This window comes from Acomys minous (genome assembly GCF_964271855.1).
Source record: "Acomys minous genome assembly, chromosome: 3".
Classification (NCBI taxonomy): domain Eukaryota; kingdom Metazoa; phylum Chordata; class Mammalia; order Rodentia; family Muridae; genus Acomys; species Acomys minous.
This window is the reverse complement of record NC_140485.1, coordinates 56,789,029-56,804,854: the sequence shown is the minus strand read 5'-3', so window position 1 is coordinate 56,804,854 and position 15,826 is coordinate 56,789,029. Positions and strand designations below refer to the sequence as shown.

The 15,826-nt window shown below is 49.2% G+C and overlaps 1 protein-coding gene across 5 annotated transcripts in view; it reads right to left on the bottom strand.

The window, feature by feature from the left end:
* The window catches only part of ZBTB46 (zinc finger and BTB domain containing 46), a 96,940-nt gene that overhangs the window by 39,552 nt on the left and 41,562 nt on the right, over positions 1 to 15,826 (bottom strand). For all 5 annotated transcript variants that reach the window (XM_084774843.1, XM_084774844.1, XM_084774846.1 and 2 more), the window contains exon 2: positions 2,900 to 3,869. In XM_084774843.1, coding sequence (XP_084630969.1) covers positions 2,900 to 3,836 — 937 coding nt within the window. In that variant the 5' untranslated portion in view covers positions 3,837 to 3,869. The remainder of the gene's footprint in view (positions 1 to 2,899; positions 3,870 to 15,826) is intronic.

The following is a 15,826-nucleotide window of genomic DNA, read 5'->3' as shown; positions in this document are numbered from 1 at the left end:
CGCAGGAGGCAGACATTATTATCCATGCCACTCTCCACAGGGACAACCAGCAGGAAATGACTGACACTCTCCTGACTCAGCTCAATCCATCCCTAGGGAGCATGAGGGCTACTTGGAGACAAGGACTCCTGTCAGGAGATATGTTACTGATACCTTGTCAGTCCCGCCCAGGGATCCTGCTCAACAGCCTGCCATCCTCAGGATGCCAGCCCAGGGAATGACCCAGCCCCAGGCAGATCAATGCTGAGCAGAACCGACTTCTACACACATGCCCGAGTCTGGCTCTGGCGCAGTGTTGGAAACACAGGGCAACGGAGAGCTTTAAAAAGGAACTTGAAGTGTGTATAGAGAGATGGTTCGGCAGTTAAGGACATTTGTTCTTGCAGAGACCCAGGTTCAGCTCCCAGGAGTGATACTGCTGCTCACAACCATCTGTTCTAACTTCAGGTGACTCCACACCCTCTTCTGACCTCCCATCTCAGCGGGCATCAGACATGCACATGCGATACACACATGCAAGCAAAACAGCCATACATATAACACAAAAAATTTAAATCTTACAAAATAATTGTTTCCCCCCCTCCCCCGATTTTCAAGACAGGGTTTCTCTGTGTTAGCCTTGGCTGTCCTAGACTCACTTTGTAGGCCAGGCTGGCCTCGAACTCACAATGATCCACCTGCCTCTGCCTCCCAAGTGCTGGGAGTAAAGGCATGCACCACCATGCCCAGGCCCTTACAAAATAACTTTTATTGCATGTATTCATGTATGTGTGTGTACATATGTACGTCTCTCCATATAGAGATCAGAGGACAGCTGTTAAGGAGCTGGTTCTCTCCTTCCACTTTTATGTAGGTCCAGGATCAACCTCAGGTTGTCCAGCTTGGAAGACAGGAGTCTTGGCTCTCCTGGCCATGTTAACCACCCCTGAGAGTGGGAATGAGTAACAGTAGCCACGTGTCAAAGCAGAGACGCCTTCCAGCACAGGGCTGTAGAGAACTGACTGACGGATGCAGTTCCCATTTGTGAAGATAAAAATGGCTCAGTGGCTATAAGGACTTGTTACTCCTGTAGGGGACCCAGGTTCAATTCTCAGGCCCCACATGATGAGTCACAACCATCAGTAACATCAGTTACAGTGTATGGACAGCAGCAAAATGTGAATTTACTTAACAACAATGAACTGCTCAGTTAAAAAATGTTTTCAAGACAGGAGGAAGCTGGAGAGATGGCTTAGCAGTTCAGAGTACACTGCTCTTACAGAAGACCCAAATATGGCTCCCAACATCCACGCTGGGCACCTCCCATCCACTCTGGCCTCAGTGGACACCTGAACTCATGTCTATATATATAATCCCCACCCCACCTCATACACATGGGCTGGAGAGATGGCTCAGTGGCTAAGAGCACTTGCTCCTCCTCCAGAGGACCTGGGTTCAATTCCCAGCACCCACATACCATGTTCACAACTGAAACTCCAGCTCCAGGGGATCACTTTCACCAGGTGTGCATGTGGTGCACGTATCTGTGCATGCGCGTGAAATACCCACACACAATAAATCTTCACCCAGAAAATATAAGAAAAATAAAAGTTTTAAAATGTTAAGTATGTGGGCAGTGAGCACAGAGGCCAACAGAGGCCGGAGCTACAGGCAGTTGTGAGCTTCCAGACGTGGATGCCGGGAGTTGAACTCGGGTCCTCAGCAAGAGCAGTGCATGTCGTGACTACTTGTGACGTGAGACAATTCACCTCTCGCTGTGAAGCTCTTTTCAGTTACAACGTCCCAGCCTGAGATAGCAAGACCCTGAAAACAAAGCATTACAAGAGCCAAGCCCGAGCTGGGGTGGGGGAGGAGCTGAGTCCCACCCACTGCAGTGGCTTTCTGGATGGCCCTGATGGGACTAAAGAAATGTCCAATTCATGAAGGACGGCAGCCAACTCAGAAGGAGGAGCTTCCCCAACCACCGCTCTCCTGCGTCAGCTAGAGACCTGTAGCTTGTCTCGCTGGCTTCAAGGGAGCCCCATGGAGGCAGTTCCTACATGCTGCAGCTGTGTTGATGTGAGGGACAAACCAGGGCTGTTAGGGCCCCAAAGCCACCGCAGCCTTTGCGATACGTAGTCATATTCCCTGCATCATACTAATTTACTGTGATAGAAGGTGACCATAGGGCCAGGCGGTGGTGGCACATAACTTTTTAAAAAAATATTTTATTAATTTATTCATATTAAGTCTCAATTGTTATCCCATCCCTTGTATCCTCCCATGCCTCCCTCCCTCCCACTTTCCCCCTACTCCCCTCCCCTATGTCTGTGACTGAGGGGGACCTCTTTCCCCTGTATGCTCATAGGGGATCAAGTCTCTTCTTGGTAACCTGCTATCCTTCCTCTGAGTGCCGCCATACCTTTAATGCCAGCATTTGAAAGGCAGAGGCAGGTGGATCTCTGACTTCCAGGCCAGCCTGGTCTATATATAGAGTGAGTTCCAAGACAGCCAAGGCTACACAGAGGAACCTTGTCTCAAAAAAAAAAAAAAAAAAAAAAGGCTGGAGCGATGGCTCAGAGGTTAAAAGCACTGCCTGCTCTTCCAAAGGTCCTTGAGTTCAATTCCCAGCAACCACATGTTGGCTCACAACCATTTGGTGCCCTCTTCTGGCCTTTAGGCATTACATACACTGTATTCATAATAACACTGTATTCATAATAACTGTATTCATAATAAACAAATGTATTCACTGTATTCATAATAAACAAATCTTTTTTAAGCCAAAAATTTAAAAATAAAAATAAAAAAGGAAGGTGACCATAGGAACATGGGATTGTGCCAGTTCACTAACAGCCACAAGATCATCAGCTCAGTGACCTGGGCCACCTACACCCAACCCGCCACAGGAAAGGCTTACTTGAGTCTCGGCTGCTGAAAGGCCATCCTGATGTGGGCAGGAATGAGGGTACCGGAGAGGCGGCCTGGCCGTCCTCCTCCACCTGCTGTGTGATGTGTCGCACAGTCTCTTTGTTCTTCCGATTCTTCCTCCGGCCCGTGGGCTGCCAGCCATCCCCCCCACTCTGCTCTGATAATGAGTTCTGTAACGTAGCATCCTTGGAAGACGGAAGCTCACTCCCTCCGTAATGTGACGGTGAAATCTGCTCTTCCTTGATGCGCAGAGACCCATAGCCTACATCTCCAGGCCACAGAGACTGTGAAGAAATGTCATCGGGGCCATCAGCCTTGGGTTCCTGGTCCTCCTTGCCACAGCTGCTCCCTCCTTCGTGGCAGCTGGCGATGGCAGAGTCTCCGGAGGAATTGGCAGGGCTCGTTCTTCGAGCCAGCCACGGGGAGATGCTCCTTCCGGCCATCACAGCTGAGATCAGGGCCTCCGTGCTGGTGCTGGCTGGGGCGCCCATCTCAAACTCTGAGAGTTCATCGGAGGCATCTGACTTGATGCTGATGTCCAGTGCAGCCTTGATGAAATCATGGCAGGCCTGCACAATGTCAGTCATCTGCAGGAAGCTGGCAGCTGACATGACCTCGATGACATTCCTGCTGGTGAGAGCCAGGTGGGCGGAATACATGAAGTCGATGATGGCCTTGAAGCCCTGGGCTGTGACAATGTCCAAGTGAGTGACGGTGGCCTGGTCAGATGTCTTCTGTACTTGGCAGTAGAGTGTCTTGAAGTAGCGGCTGCTCCCAAGCAGCACGTTCTTGTGCGCCTTGAAGACTTTGCCCTCCACCACGACGCACACATCACACAGGACTCCGTGCTGCCTCTGCTCGTTGAGCTCTCGGAGCAGGTGCCGGTAGTGAGAAGTGATTTCCATATCTTCCTTTTGGTTGTTCATCTGGGAGTCCTGCTGCTACGTCTTCTAAAGGCTCTGTGGGGAGGGAGAGAGTAGTGAGCCACACATACAACACATTTGTTATGGAATCAGTCCAGGTGGGCGGCAGCAGAACACATGTGAAGGGTCAGCCTTCGCCAGCACACAGGCCACAACAGCAGAGCCCACCACCGCAGGCCACCACCGCAGGCCACCACCGCAGGCCACCACCGCAGGCCACCACCGCAGGCCCTGTGGCACAGGGGTGCTAAGGAGATGTGAAGTCATGACTCACTCAAACAGCAAATGGCAGGTGGGCACTAGCCCTGTCCCTGGGCAAGACATCACAAGCACTTCTAGGCCCACAATGAACTTGAAGTTCTCAATAGAATTCTATATAAAACAGTTAAAATATCCAGACAAAATAAAATTGTCCATCGGGAGACAAAGTTATTTTCTCACTGAAACTGAAAAACTAGGTTAAACAAACCCAGCCTGCAGTCTTCATCTCTCACATTTGAAGAAGCACCCTTAAAAATATATAAAGAGCACCCGCTTGGCAGGACAAGGTGGCGCACGCCTTTAATCCCAGCACTCAGGAGGCAGAGGCAGGCAGACCTCTGCAAGATTGAGGCTAGCCTGGTCTACAGAGAGGGTTCCAGGACAGCCGGTGCTGCATGGAGAAACCGGTCTTGAAAAAACAAAAATTAAATAGATACATAGAGAGACAGAGAGACAGACAGATGTACACACCCGCTGCAGGGCAAGAATTTACAGCAGACACCACAGAACGAGACCTGAACATTTCCAAACGTCTTGATTTGTACAGCTGCAAAGCTTCTGCTCAGGGTTATTCAGTCTCCAGCACCAAGGCTGGGCTTGACCACAGATCAGCTCCTCAGGGGCTTCCAGAGTGCATGGAACTGTGCTAAAGCAATTAGATTCTCCTAGCTAACCCCTCGGCCAAGGCAGGCCCACACCAAGAACCACAGAACACATGGGACTCTCCTGAGTCAGCCGCTCTCAGCCCTGCCACCTTACATTGGCTGTGGCTGCTGTAACTCTCTGGCACATGTTTTATCCACAGCTCACTCACTTCAAGAGAAATCAGGTTTTTTTATGTAGTTTTTTGTTCTTTGTTTATTTGTTTTTGAGACAGGGTCTCTCTATGTAATCCTGGCTATCCTGGAACTCACCAGGCTGGTCTTGAACTCAGAGATTGTCCGGCTTCTGCTTCTCAAATGCTGCGTTTAAAGGCATGCGCCACCACACCCAGTGATACTTCAGTTTTGAACAGAAATACTTAAGAGACAGGTTTCACAACAGCGGTCACCAAAGCAACCTGAATTCACTCTCGATTCCAACCTGAATATACCAGCTGCTAAAGCCACAGCACCCTGGTTAGTTGACAAGGATCTGTGAAATTCTCCATTCAAAACAAACTCACAGGCACACTGCAAACAGGGCAGACATACCCATCAGTCCAAAGAACGGAGGGCGGCAACTGAAGGGCCTGTGTTATGCCGGCCAACAAGACCTTTCTGTGTGTGTCACTTCAAAGCCCAGGGGCAGCAGAACAAGTGGAGTTTGACTCGATGCCAAAAGCTGAGGAATGAATGGGGAACTCAGACGCTGAGGGCTGCAGCCAGCGCCCACAGACCAATCAGCAAGCGTGTGCTAGCTCTGTTGAGTCCTTTACCCAGGCAGTGGGGCGTGGCACTCCCATCTCCAACAGAGGAATCCACATGCCAACCTGAACCCCTGAAATGTGGCCTCCATCCTTCTCTCTGAGGGGCAAGAGGGTGGTGTTCAGCGATGCTGAGGGAAGGGAGACAGGCACCTTTACTCAGGCATGTGCAAGCCCAACCATTAGGGTCATATCCTGGCAGAAACAAAATGTTGTCTATCCGGCAGTGATGGTGAAGGGCCTTCAGCCATAAAAAGTTACAAACAGGGCCGAAGAGATGGCTCAGAGGTTAGGAGCATCTGCCACTCTTGAACGGGACCTGAGATGGTTTCCCAGTACCTACACCACCTGTAACTCTAGCCCTGAGGAATCTGACGCCCTCTTTAGCCTTCTTGGGCATGTAGTGGTATGTATTCACACACACACACACATGTAAGTTAAAATAATAATAATAACAAGCTGGGTGTGGTGGCACACGTCTTTAATCTCAGCACTTAGGAGGCAGAGGAAGGTGGATTGCTGTGAGCTCGAGGCCAACCTGGTCTAGTCCAGGACAGCGAGTCCAGGACAGCGAGTCCAGGACAGCCAAGGCTACACAGAGAAACCCTGTCTGGGGGGGAAAACCAATAGTAACAAACCTTTTACGCTAGAAGTGGAGCTATCCTAGTCGAGATGGGTCACCTACTTACCCACTCCTGCTTCTCCTGTGATGATTGACACCCATGGGAAAGGAGCAAACAGCAACCTTACAATGCACAAGACCCCTGAGCTCTGTGCCTTACAGGCACTGACTTAACTTGCTGCTTGACGTTTTAAGGCAAGGAACAGACTGGGTGGAGTGTTTCCTTTGGCCCTCTGGAGCTCTTTCATGAAGACTGCTGATTTTAATGAAAATAGCAAACGCTGACTAGACGGGTAGCAGATGCCTACGGTCCCAGCACTGAAGACATGGAGGCAAGAACATTTCAAGTTCAAAGTCAGCTTCAACAACGTCTCAACAAAAAAAAGTCTGGATATAATTTAGACCTAGTGTTTCTGTCACATCCCAACATGTTGGTTTTGTGCACTTTCACAGCCAGGGTTGGCAACCTAGAGGTTCAGTAGCTACAGCTGCAGGTCGCCCCCTGCTGGCTGGGCTCCAGTAGTGCCACCGAAGCCCTGGCTTCAAGCTCTTCTCCCCCGACACATTGGGGGGGGGGGAGAAATTCTGTTGTTTTGAATGACACCTCAGATGTGAACATTCCTCTCAAACATCAAACTCTTTGGCCACATTCAAACTTCATCTCATTTTTTCCTCATATCTGACTTACCTTCAGTATCTCAGGTTAAATTTGAAGTCTCATTAAGTACTGGGGATGGAGCACGTTCTTCCAGGCCGGGGCTCAACCCCAGCACCACAAAATAACAATGGTGATGATAGTTATAACATCAATAATAAAAATATTTCACTGTAAAATGTCACAAACAGACAGGTCTCAATGCCAAACTATTCAGATTCTGTGGCCAGCGGCCCACACACCCCATGGACATGGAGGAGGCTCCAGGTACAAAGACTGCTCTCATGATCACTTCTGTACAACTCTAAGGGAAAAGCATTCTGAACAAATATGGCACAAAGGAATATGGCAGTGACTAAGCTCAGCCACCAGCAGACACAAACACAAACCGTGAGAGACCCCTGTCCAGCCGCGAGAGTGGCCACAGTCACAACCAACAGACGTGGCAGCAACAGGGAGCTTCCTGTGCTGCTGGGAGACTAAAGACTGAGACGGCCACTTTGAGAAGTGATTTGAGGGAGGGAAGGACCAGGAAGAGAGGAGGGAGAGGGCAAAGGCTGGGATGTAAAGTGAATAATTATCAAAATAAGAAAAGTGACTTGGCAGTATCTTGAAGAGTTGAGGCAGATTATAGACACCTGTAATCCCAGCACTATGAGTCCAGGGCAGAAGGATCCTAAGTTCAAGGTCAGTCTGGGCTATAGAGCAAGATCTTATTATAAAGCAAGACCTTGTCTCAAAACATCAAAACAGACAACAACAACATTGCCCAATGCCACATGAACATGACTTACAGTCAGGGACAGTGAAATCTGAGGATAATCAAAAAGACACATGCACAGATGTCAGTTCTTCTCAACGGCTGTATTTGAAAATAGCCGCAGCGCCCATTGACACAAGAGGGCGTCCATTAACAGACCCTGCTCAGCGAGGGAAGGGATGCCTGTGACTCCAGTGCAGGCCTCCCCAAGGCTTCCCCGCACACCCTTCCTGTTCCCACACGGAACGATGGCTGCTAGCGTAAACGCGCTAAGCTGAGGAAGCTAAATGGAAGGAAAGCAGGACGCTCGCTCCACAAGAAGAGCTTCAGGAAAAGTCTGGGAACAGAAGGCAGGCAGGTGGGTGTCCGGGGCTGAGGTGAAAAAAAAAAAGGAATAATGAAAAGCTCATAGGAAATATCTGATAGATAGATATCATCAAATCATACTTCGTGCGATTGCAGTTTGCAGTGTCTATAGCCGATGAATTATTTTGTTTCGTTTTTTGGCAGCGCAGGGCCTCACAGATAGTAGCTGTAAGGTATTCACAGCTGAGCCACACCCCATCAACGCCCATCCGTCTAAGTGTTTTCTGAGAGAGAATCTCACTAAGCTGCCCGTGTTAGCTTGAAGCCCCCCCCCCACCTTCTTTTTGTTGTTGTTGTTTTGTGGGCATTTTGTTTTGCTTTGGTTTGTTTGTTTGTTGGACCAGGACTTCTCTGCATAGTTCTGGCTGTCCAGGAACTCATTCTGTAGTCCAGGCTGACCCTGAACTCAGGGATCGTGTGCCACGCCTATCTAAACATAGCAAGTGGCAGGATGACAGGTGTGCTCTGCCATGTCTGGCAAGTTGCGTTTTGCAAAGTTCTTGCTCAGCTCTAACTCTACTTGTTTATCTAAAGGATCGGCTGCCGTGTGACCCCCAAGAATGTGCCCATATTTGGAGCTAGGCCATCCAGATGCAGTTAGTCAGGGAAGACCATCAGCACGGGCTCCTGATCCCACGCCTGACGCCTTTTTGAGAAGGAAAAACGGAGAGAGTACCCTGTGAGGAGTCGGCTGGGCAAAGCTCCCAGCACTTTCATGAACACAGCCTCTAAAGACCAACGGTGCAGAAAGCTCTATTGGTCACAGACTCAAAATGTGGCACTTGAGACAGGCGCGGCACTCCTACTAAATAGCCAATAGCCACCCAACACCAAGGAAAGCAAAGGCTGCACTGCTTAATCCCTCCCAGAAAAAAAAAATCTCTCTACATGTCCCACAGCAAGAGCCAAGCAATCCCGGACTGGCTTAGTCTCCTGCACACACAGAGATATTTAGAGGGCTCATTTTTCTTCGAAAAACACAAGATGAAGCCACAAATGACAAAACATTGCTGCATAAAGTGAATCCTACGACATCACATCATTACTGCTCACAGCATTACTAAAAAAACTTAAGTGAGCACCAAGCACAGCGGTGAACCCCTGTAACCCTAGTACTCAGGAGGCTGCGGCAGGAGACGACAGTGTTTGACACTAACCTGGGCTCTGTGTTAAGTTCAAGGCTGGACAGAAAGAGAGAAGTTGGCAGAAGGGAGAAAGAAGGAAGGACTAATTAATTAATTAATTAATTGAACTCCTGAGTGGAGAGAAATGCTCCAAAATGCACTAAGTGATGAGCCATCCTAAGACAGTGAGACAGGGGCCTCACCAACATCTTCTCTTGGGAACAGAAACTGGCTCATCGCACAATGGAGAACTTTGCTTCCACTTTGCAGCTGGTGTGATCGGAAACACAAACCTGTACCTGACGCCTGCCCACTCCTTCTTCCTCTTGGCGCTACCCTTTCTCGGTTCCCTCTGCTCCATCCCTCGCCACCTTGCTCCTCCCTCCTCACCCTGCCTTATGTTACATCCTTTAGTGGGTACGTCCCACCCGGGCCACTTAGGTTGCTACTTCTTTCTCATCATCTTATGATAACTTAGTTAATAATATTTTTGAAGTAGTTCTTTTCAGTCAGGAGTTCACTTATTTTTTTTTTCCCCTGACTCGCTTCAGCCCCCAGGGCTCAGGCCCATCGAAGACCATCTTGGCTGAGCACGAGAGAGGAGCTCTAGGTCTCACCTGCACCACGGTTCTGCCAGGCCAACTCCAGGCATGGTTAGAGACAGCCTGAGAGCGGTCTAAACCACACAGAGATGTAACGAACGCGGAAGAGACAGGAAACAGCTCCCAAGCGGAAGGTGCTACGTGGTTTTAGATGACCACCAAGGGGCCACCATTGTGAGATAACCCTGAATGGCCCTTCCCACTATGGCTCTCCCGGTGATTCCCACTAACGGAGAGAATGGGGCCAAAGCAACTACCTGACAGTCTTTCCTAGGCCTCCAGGAATGGAGGAAAACTGGCCACCGAGCAACCTGCTAAGGGACATATCATTAAGTACTGTGTGTGGCTACTCTGGCCCAGTGTAGCCTTCATTCCAAAGCTCAGGCAGAACTGCCCTGTAGATCTCATGTGGGTCCTGAACATAAGAACAAAAGAGCTGCCTAAGGCCCCTGTCCCAGGATGGCTTGAGAGCACAGAAGTGGCAGAGACAGACACCAGGCTGCCTGAGGACAGCCCAGAATGAGGTCAATGAGGGCTGTGCTGTGGTCACATGTGCTAGGAGACAAGAGAGCTGCCAAGTATCAAGAATGGTTGAGGCGACGGGTGTGGTGGCGCAGGCTTGCAATCCCAGCACTCAGGGAGGCAGAGGCAGGCGGATCTCTGTAAATTGAAGGCCAGCCTGGTCTACAAAGTGAATTGAGGACAGCCAAGGCTGCACAGAGAAACCCTGTCTTGAAAAAACAACAACAAAAAGAGTGGTTGAGGCGCTGGATGTGGTGGCACACACCTTTAATCCCAGCACTAAGGAGGCAGAGGCAAGTGGATCTCTTTGAGTTATAGGCCAGTCTGGTCTATAAAGTGAGTCCAGGACAGCCAGGGCTACACAGAGAAATTTTGTCTCAAAAAAACCAGAGAGAAAAGATGAAAATTCAGAGCCGGGCGTGGTGGTGCACGCCTTTAATCCCAGCACTCAGAAGGCAGAAGCAGGCGGATCACTGTGAGTTCAAGGCCAGCCTAGTCTACAAAGCAAGTCTAGGACAGCTAGGGCTACACAGAGAAACCCTGTCTTGAAAAACCAAAAAAAAAAAAAAAAAAAAAAAAAAAAAAGGAACTCAGTTGAATTCTGTCACTTCAAGGGGCACTGGAGTCATGTGAAGCCACTGGGCAAGGCCATGGATAACCTCACTCAGGCTCTGACTCACGGAACAGTGGCCCCAGAGACTGAGAATCAGCCTAGGACAGGCCTGTTCCTGCCTCATCAACTAGGCCCACACACTCGGGATTGCCAGCTCTGTCCATTTGGGTCAAGGGAAACTTACAGGGAAGTTTCTTTGCTTTGCGGAATGGGAAAGGGGAAGGCGCTCCTTTTGTGAGCCACAAGGTCCACGCGTCCCTTTTAGCCTAGACTCTGCCTTCTAGACCTCTACTTTCAGGCCATGCTTGAGTTCAAAGGCTCCGAGATAGCAGCAGGAACACACCTTCTAGCCGCCAGCCACTGCCTTGTGTTCCAGGAGGCCCTCCAGCCATGCCAGCCACTGTGTCCTCAGCCCCACAGCACAGTCGGTGTGCAGTGCTTCACTGGCCACGCTGCCCTGCCCTGTCTTCCTGAGGATGCTAGTGACACTGCAGCCTGGGGACCAGATCCTAACACCACACAGGCTCATCCATACACTTGGGATCAAACCAAACCAAACCAAACCAAACCCATTGTTCACATTAAACCTGCAACGTTGAAATCTTTCATTTTAGAACATTTCAAAGCACTCCATTTTAGTTATGACAGAAACAAATCGGGACAGCGAATTCTTACACTAAAGAACTGAAAGAGGAAAATGTATAACCAGTTGGTGACGAGGCCACCTCGGGAAGCAGAGCCCTGGCCCCACACAAGGCAGCAGGACTATTGGTTACACAGTTTTGAAAGCACATTTGTTGCTGCCATGGTTTAAATCCTGTACAAAAGATTTGTTCAGCTGAGCGTGGTGGTGCAGGCCTTTTATCCCAGCACTCGGGAGGCAGAGGCAGACGGATCGCTGTGAGTTTGAGGCCAGCCTTGTCTATAAAGTGAGTCCAGGACAGCCAAGGCTAACACAGAGAGACCCTGTCTCAAAAAAAAAAAAAAGTTTGTTCAAATTAACTCCTGATATCTAAGAATAGGGCCTTATTTAGGAAGAGGGTTTTGTAGATTTGACCAAACTAAGATGACAGTCCCACCCAGATGTGACTCTAGCATCCTTACTAAAAGGGGAACTCAAAACACAGATGCACAGGAGGGCAGATTCTTTGCAAACCACGGAGGCTCCTGTCACTCTCTAACCTTGGCCCTGTGGCTGCCAGAACCAATCAAGAATAAGTTCCTACTGGAAGCCCCTAGTTTGTGATCATCTCCAGGACCTTAGACACAAGCTACAGCGGGATCAGAGACAGATGTGGTGACACACACCCAAAGTCCTAGCAGCTAAGAGGTGGAGGCTGCACGGTAAGGTGCTGAAAGATACAGGCCTCAATAGAATACCTAAGTCAAACACATAACACTCATACATAAAAATCTTTTATTTTTACTTTTTTTCCAATGTATTTATTTTTTGTTTCATGTTCATTGGTGTTTTGACCACATGTATGTCTGTGTGAGGATGTCGGGTCATCTGGAACTGAAGCTACAGACAGTTGTGAGCTGCCGGCTGGGTGCTGGGGATTGAACCTGGGTCCTCTGAAAGAGCAGCCAGTGCTCTTAACCATTTGAGCCATCTCTCCAGCTCCAAAAATCTTTAAAAATAACAAAAGGAAATTAGATGCCAGTCACTTAACAAGATGGCATCAGTGCAACAAAGTGAAAATCTCATTTCCACACAGCTACATGCTGTGATTTAGAACGGTGATCTGGGCTCCAGGGCACTCAGACTCAAGCAGGATTGAGCAGGAAATTAACCACCTTCCAAAATCAGTGTTTGCAAGTGAGTGGTGAGGTTTGTGATTTCTCACTTCTTTCTTAGAAACCACATTAGCAGCCTCGTGTGGTGGAGCACGCCTTTAATCCCAGCATTCCGGAGGCAGAGGCAGGTGGATTACTGTGAGTTCAAGGCCAGCCTGGTCTACAAAGCGAGTCTGGGACAGCCAAGGGTACACAGAGAAACCCTGTCTCAACCATCCACTCAAAGAAGAAAAAGAACACTGCTCAGAATTCCAGCTAGAGGAGCATTGACTGCTGTCTGAATCAGTGCTCAGCATATGCAATTAATTGCACAGAAACCAGAAGGAAAATAGCAGGGGCGTATGCGCGCATGCGTGTGTGTGCCTGTGTGTGTGAGTCTGTGGGTGTGCATGTGTGAGTTTGTGTGTACGTTTGTAAGTGAGTGAGTGTGTGAGCACGCGAGTGCACATGCACACGCACACGTGTGTCCCTTCTCCGCTGGGTGATACAAGCTTGTCAGACTCAAGACACTTGCTTCAGCCCTTTTCCCAGGAAAAGCAAGCTCCTTAATCCTGAAGAAAAGATATGGCCACCAAGTGAGGTGTCAGTGCACAGGAGGTTAATCCCAACACCGTATGAGAAGATCCCTCCTCCCTTAGAGCTCCTGTGAGGCTGGAACTGTAAGGCCAAGCAGGCCCTGTGGGGAAGCATCTTTCCTGAAATGACAGATGCCTGCCCCTCAAAGAGAAGCTGCCCAAAGCACTGACTTCCCAGAAGAGACAGAAATCCCCCTGCAGGCGTGTGGGTAGCTCTGGCAGGATATACCTCCACCACATGTCTGGTGCAAGGTTTCCGGGAGCCCCATGCCCAAGGCCACAAGCAATGTGAGAACAACAGTGTCTCGGCTCCTACAGAATTTATGGTATATAGTTTAGGCCCAGAGTGAACCTGGGCATTCAATATCCAGTGACCTTAACCTGCCTGGACTGGCAGGCATGACATTTACCAGGGTTCTGTGATGGCTGATTAAGGTACTTCCTTAGCTCACTTCCTCCCTGCTCAGAAGACAGCTCCTTTCCCACCACATGGAGGATCAGAGAGCAGCAGTGGACCCCACCATGGGCAGTGGACCCCAGCATGAGCAGTGGACCCCACCATGAGCAGTGACCCCTCCATGAGCAGTGGACCCCACCATGAACTGCAGTGGACCCCAGCATGAGCAGTGACCCCATCATGAGCAGTGACCCCTCCATGAGCAGTGGACCCCACCATGAACTGCAGTGGACCCCAGCATGAGCAGTGGACCCCACCATGAGCAGTGACCCCTCCATGAGCAGCAGTGACCCCACCATGAGCAGCAGTGGACCCCAGCATTAGCAGTGGACCCCACCATGAGCAGTGACCCCTCCATGAGCAGCAGTGGACCCCAGCATTAGCAGTGGACCCCACCATGAGCAGTGACCCCTCCATGAGCAGCAGTGACCCTACCATGAGCAGCAGTGGACCCTAACATGAGCAGTGGACCCCATCATGAGCAGCAGTGGACCCCACCATGAGCACTGGACCCCACCATGAGCAGTAGACCCCACCATGAACAGTGACCCCACCATGAGCACTGGACCCCACCATGAGCAGACCTGTTTCCTTCCAGAGTCTCAGGGCTCCTAGAACCAAACCCTACACCTCCAGTGACATGACTACTGCATCAACTCTACTCTTCTGGAGAACTAAAAAAATGTGATTTTTTAGAACCAGTGCTTGTTATGGATAAAGACCACTTATCTGGAAGGCAAAAAACAACAGCAAAAAATAGGTCTTAATTCCAAAATGAGAAGCGTATATTAAAATATTAAAAAAACAATCCTGTACATCTCAAAGTAAACTTAGTGCTGACCACTGAAGTGGCAATCTCTTCATAAGAAAATTCTCACTAGTCAAAAAAATACCACATTTAAGCAGAATTACACACCCACTTTAGTGGGGGGCAGGTGCAGCAACTCACTCCTGTAACCCCAGTGTTCAGAAGCAGAGCCAGTTAGAGGCAAGTCTTGATAAGAAAAGAGGGGAAGGAGAAGTAAACCTAATTTCTGTTTTTAGTAAAAATTAAATAGGAACCAACTTAAAATGAGAGAACTGAGACAGTTATGAGGTTTAAAACATTTCACAAGACACCCTTATGCTTTATTAGCCAATAGTAAATTTAGAATTTTGAAATAAAACAGGTTTTTAAATCTTTTTTATTTTTTGTTTGTTTTTCGAGACAGGGTTTCTCTGTGTATCCTTGGCTGTCCTAGACTCACTTTGTAGACCAGGCTGGCCTCAAACTCACAGCTATCCACCTGCCTCTACCTCCTGAGTACTGGGATTACAGGTGTGTGCCACCATACCCAGCTAAAATCTACTCTATTTTAAAACCTGAATTTATCATCACATAGGTGATAGTTGTGTGTGTTGCTTCCTTATCGTTGGGCTAAAGTATAAAAGTTTAAACATCTTTAAAAGTAGGACCAGGACAGATGAGACGGCTCAGTGGGTAAAGGTGTTTGCCACCAAGCCTGACACCTAAATCCAATCCCTAGCGCCCATATGGAATGAGAAGAGATTCTACTTCCTCAAGTTGTCCTCTGGCCTTCACAGGCACAGACACACACAGGCGGGGGCGCGCGCGCGCGCGCGCACACACACACACACACACACACACACACTCGTGCACATATACACACATACACACAAACACACACATAAATAGAAAGGAAGAAGGAAGGAAAGAAAGGGAGGAGGGGAGGGGGAGGGGAGGAAAAGGGAGGGGAGGAAAGGGGAGGGGAAGAGAAGGGAGGGGAGGGGAGGGGAGGGGAGGAGAGGGGAAGGACTCAGTTTGGAGCAGCAAGTGAGGAAATAACTTGCTGTGCAAGCCTAAGGCCCTGACTCAAACTCCCAGCACCCATGTAAAAGGCTGGACACGCCTTCTCCTGCTGTCACTCTGATGTTGCAGGAAACAGAGAGAGGAGGAGAGGAGACCATGGGAGCAGGTGGATCTCTGAGTTCAAGGGCTGCCTGGTCTACAGAGTTCTAGGACAGCCAAGATACACAGGGAAAGCTTGTTTCAAAAAACAAACAAACAAAATACCACCACCAACAAAGCGTAAGGCAGAGAGTAACGGGGAGCGTGGTACTGGAAATCCTCTTCTGGCCCCTGTAAATGCACATGTACCATAAACACAAATAAATCTAAATTAAAAACACAATAGATTGGAGATCAGGTGAAAGTGTTATTACACACCATCAGA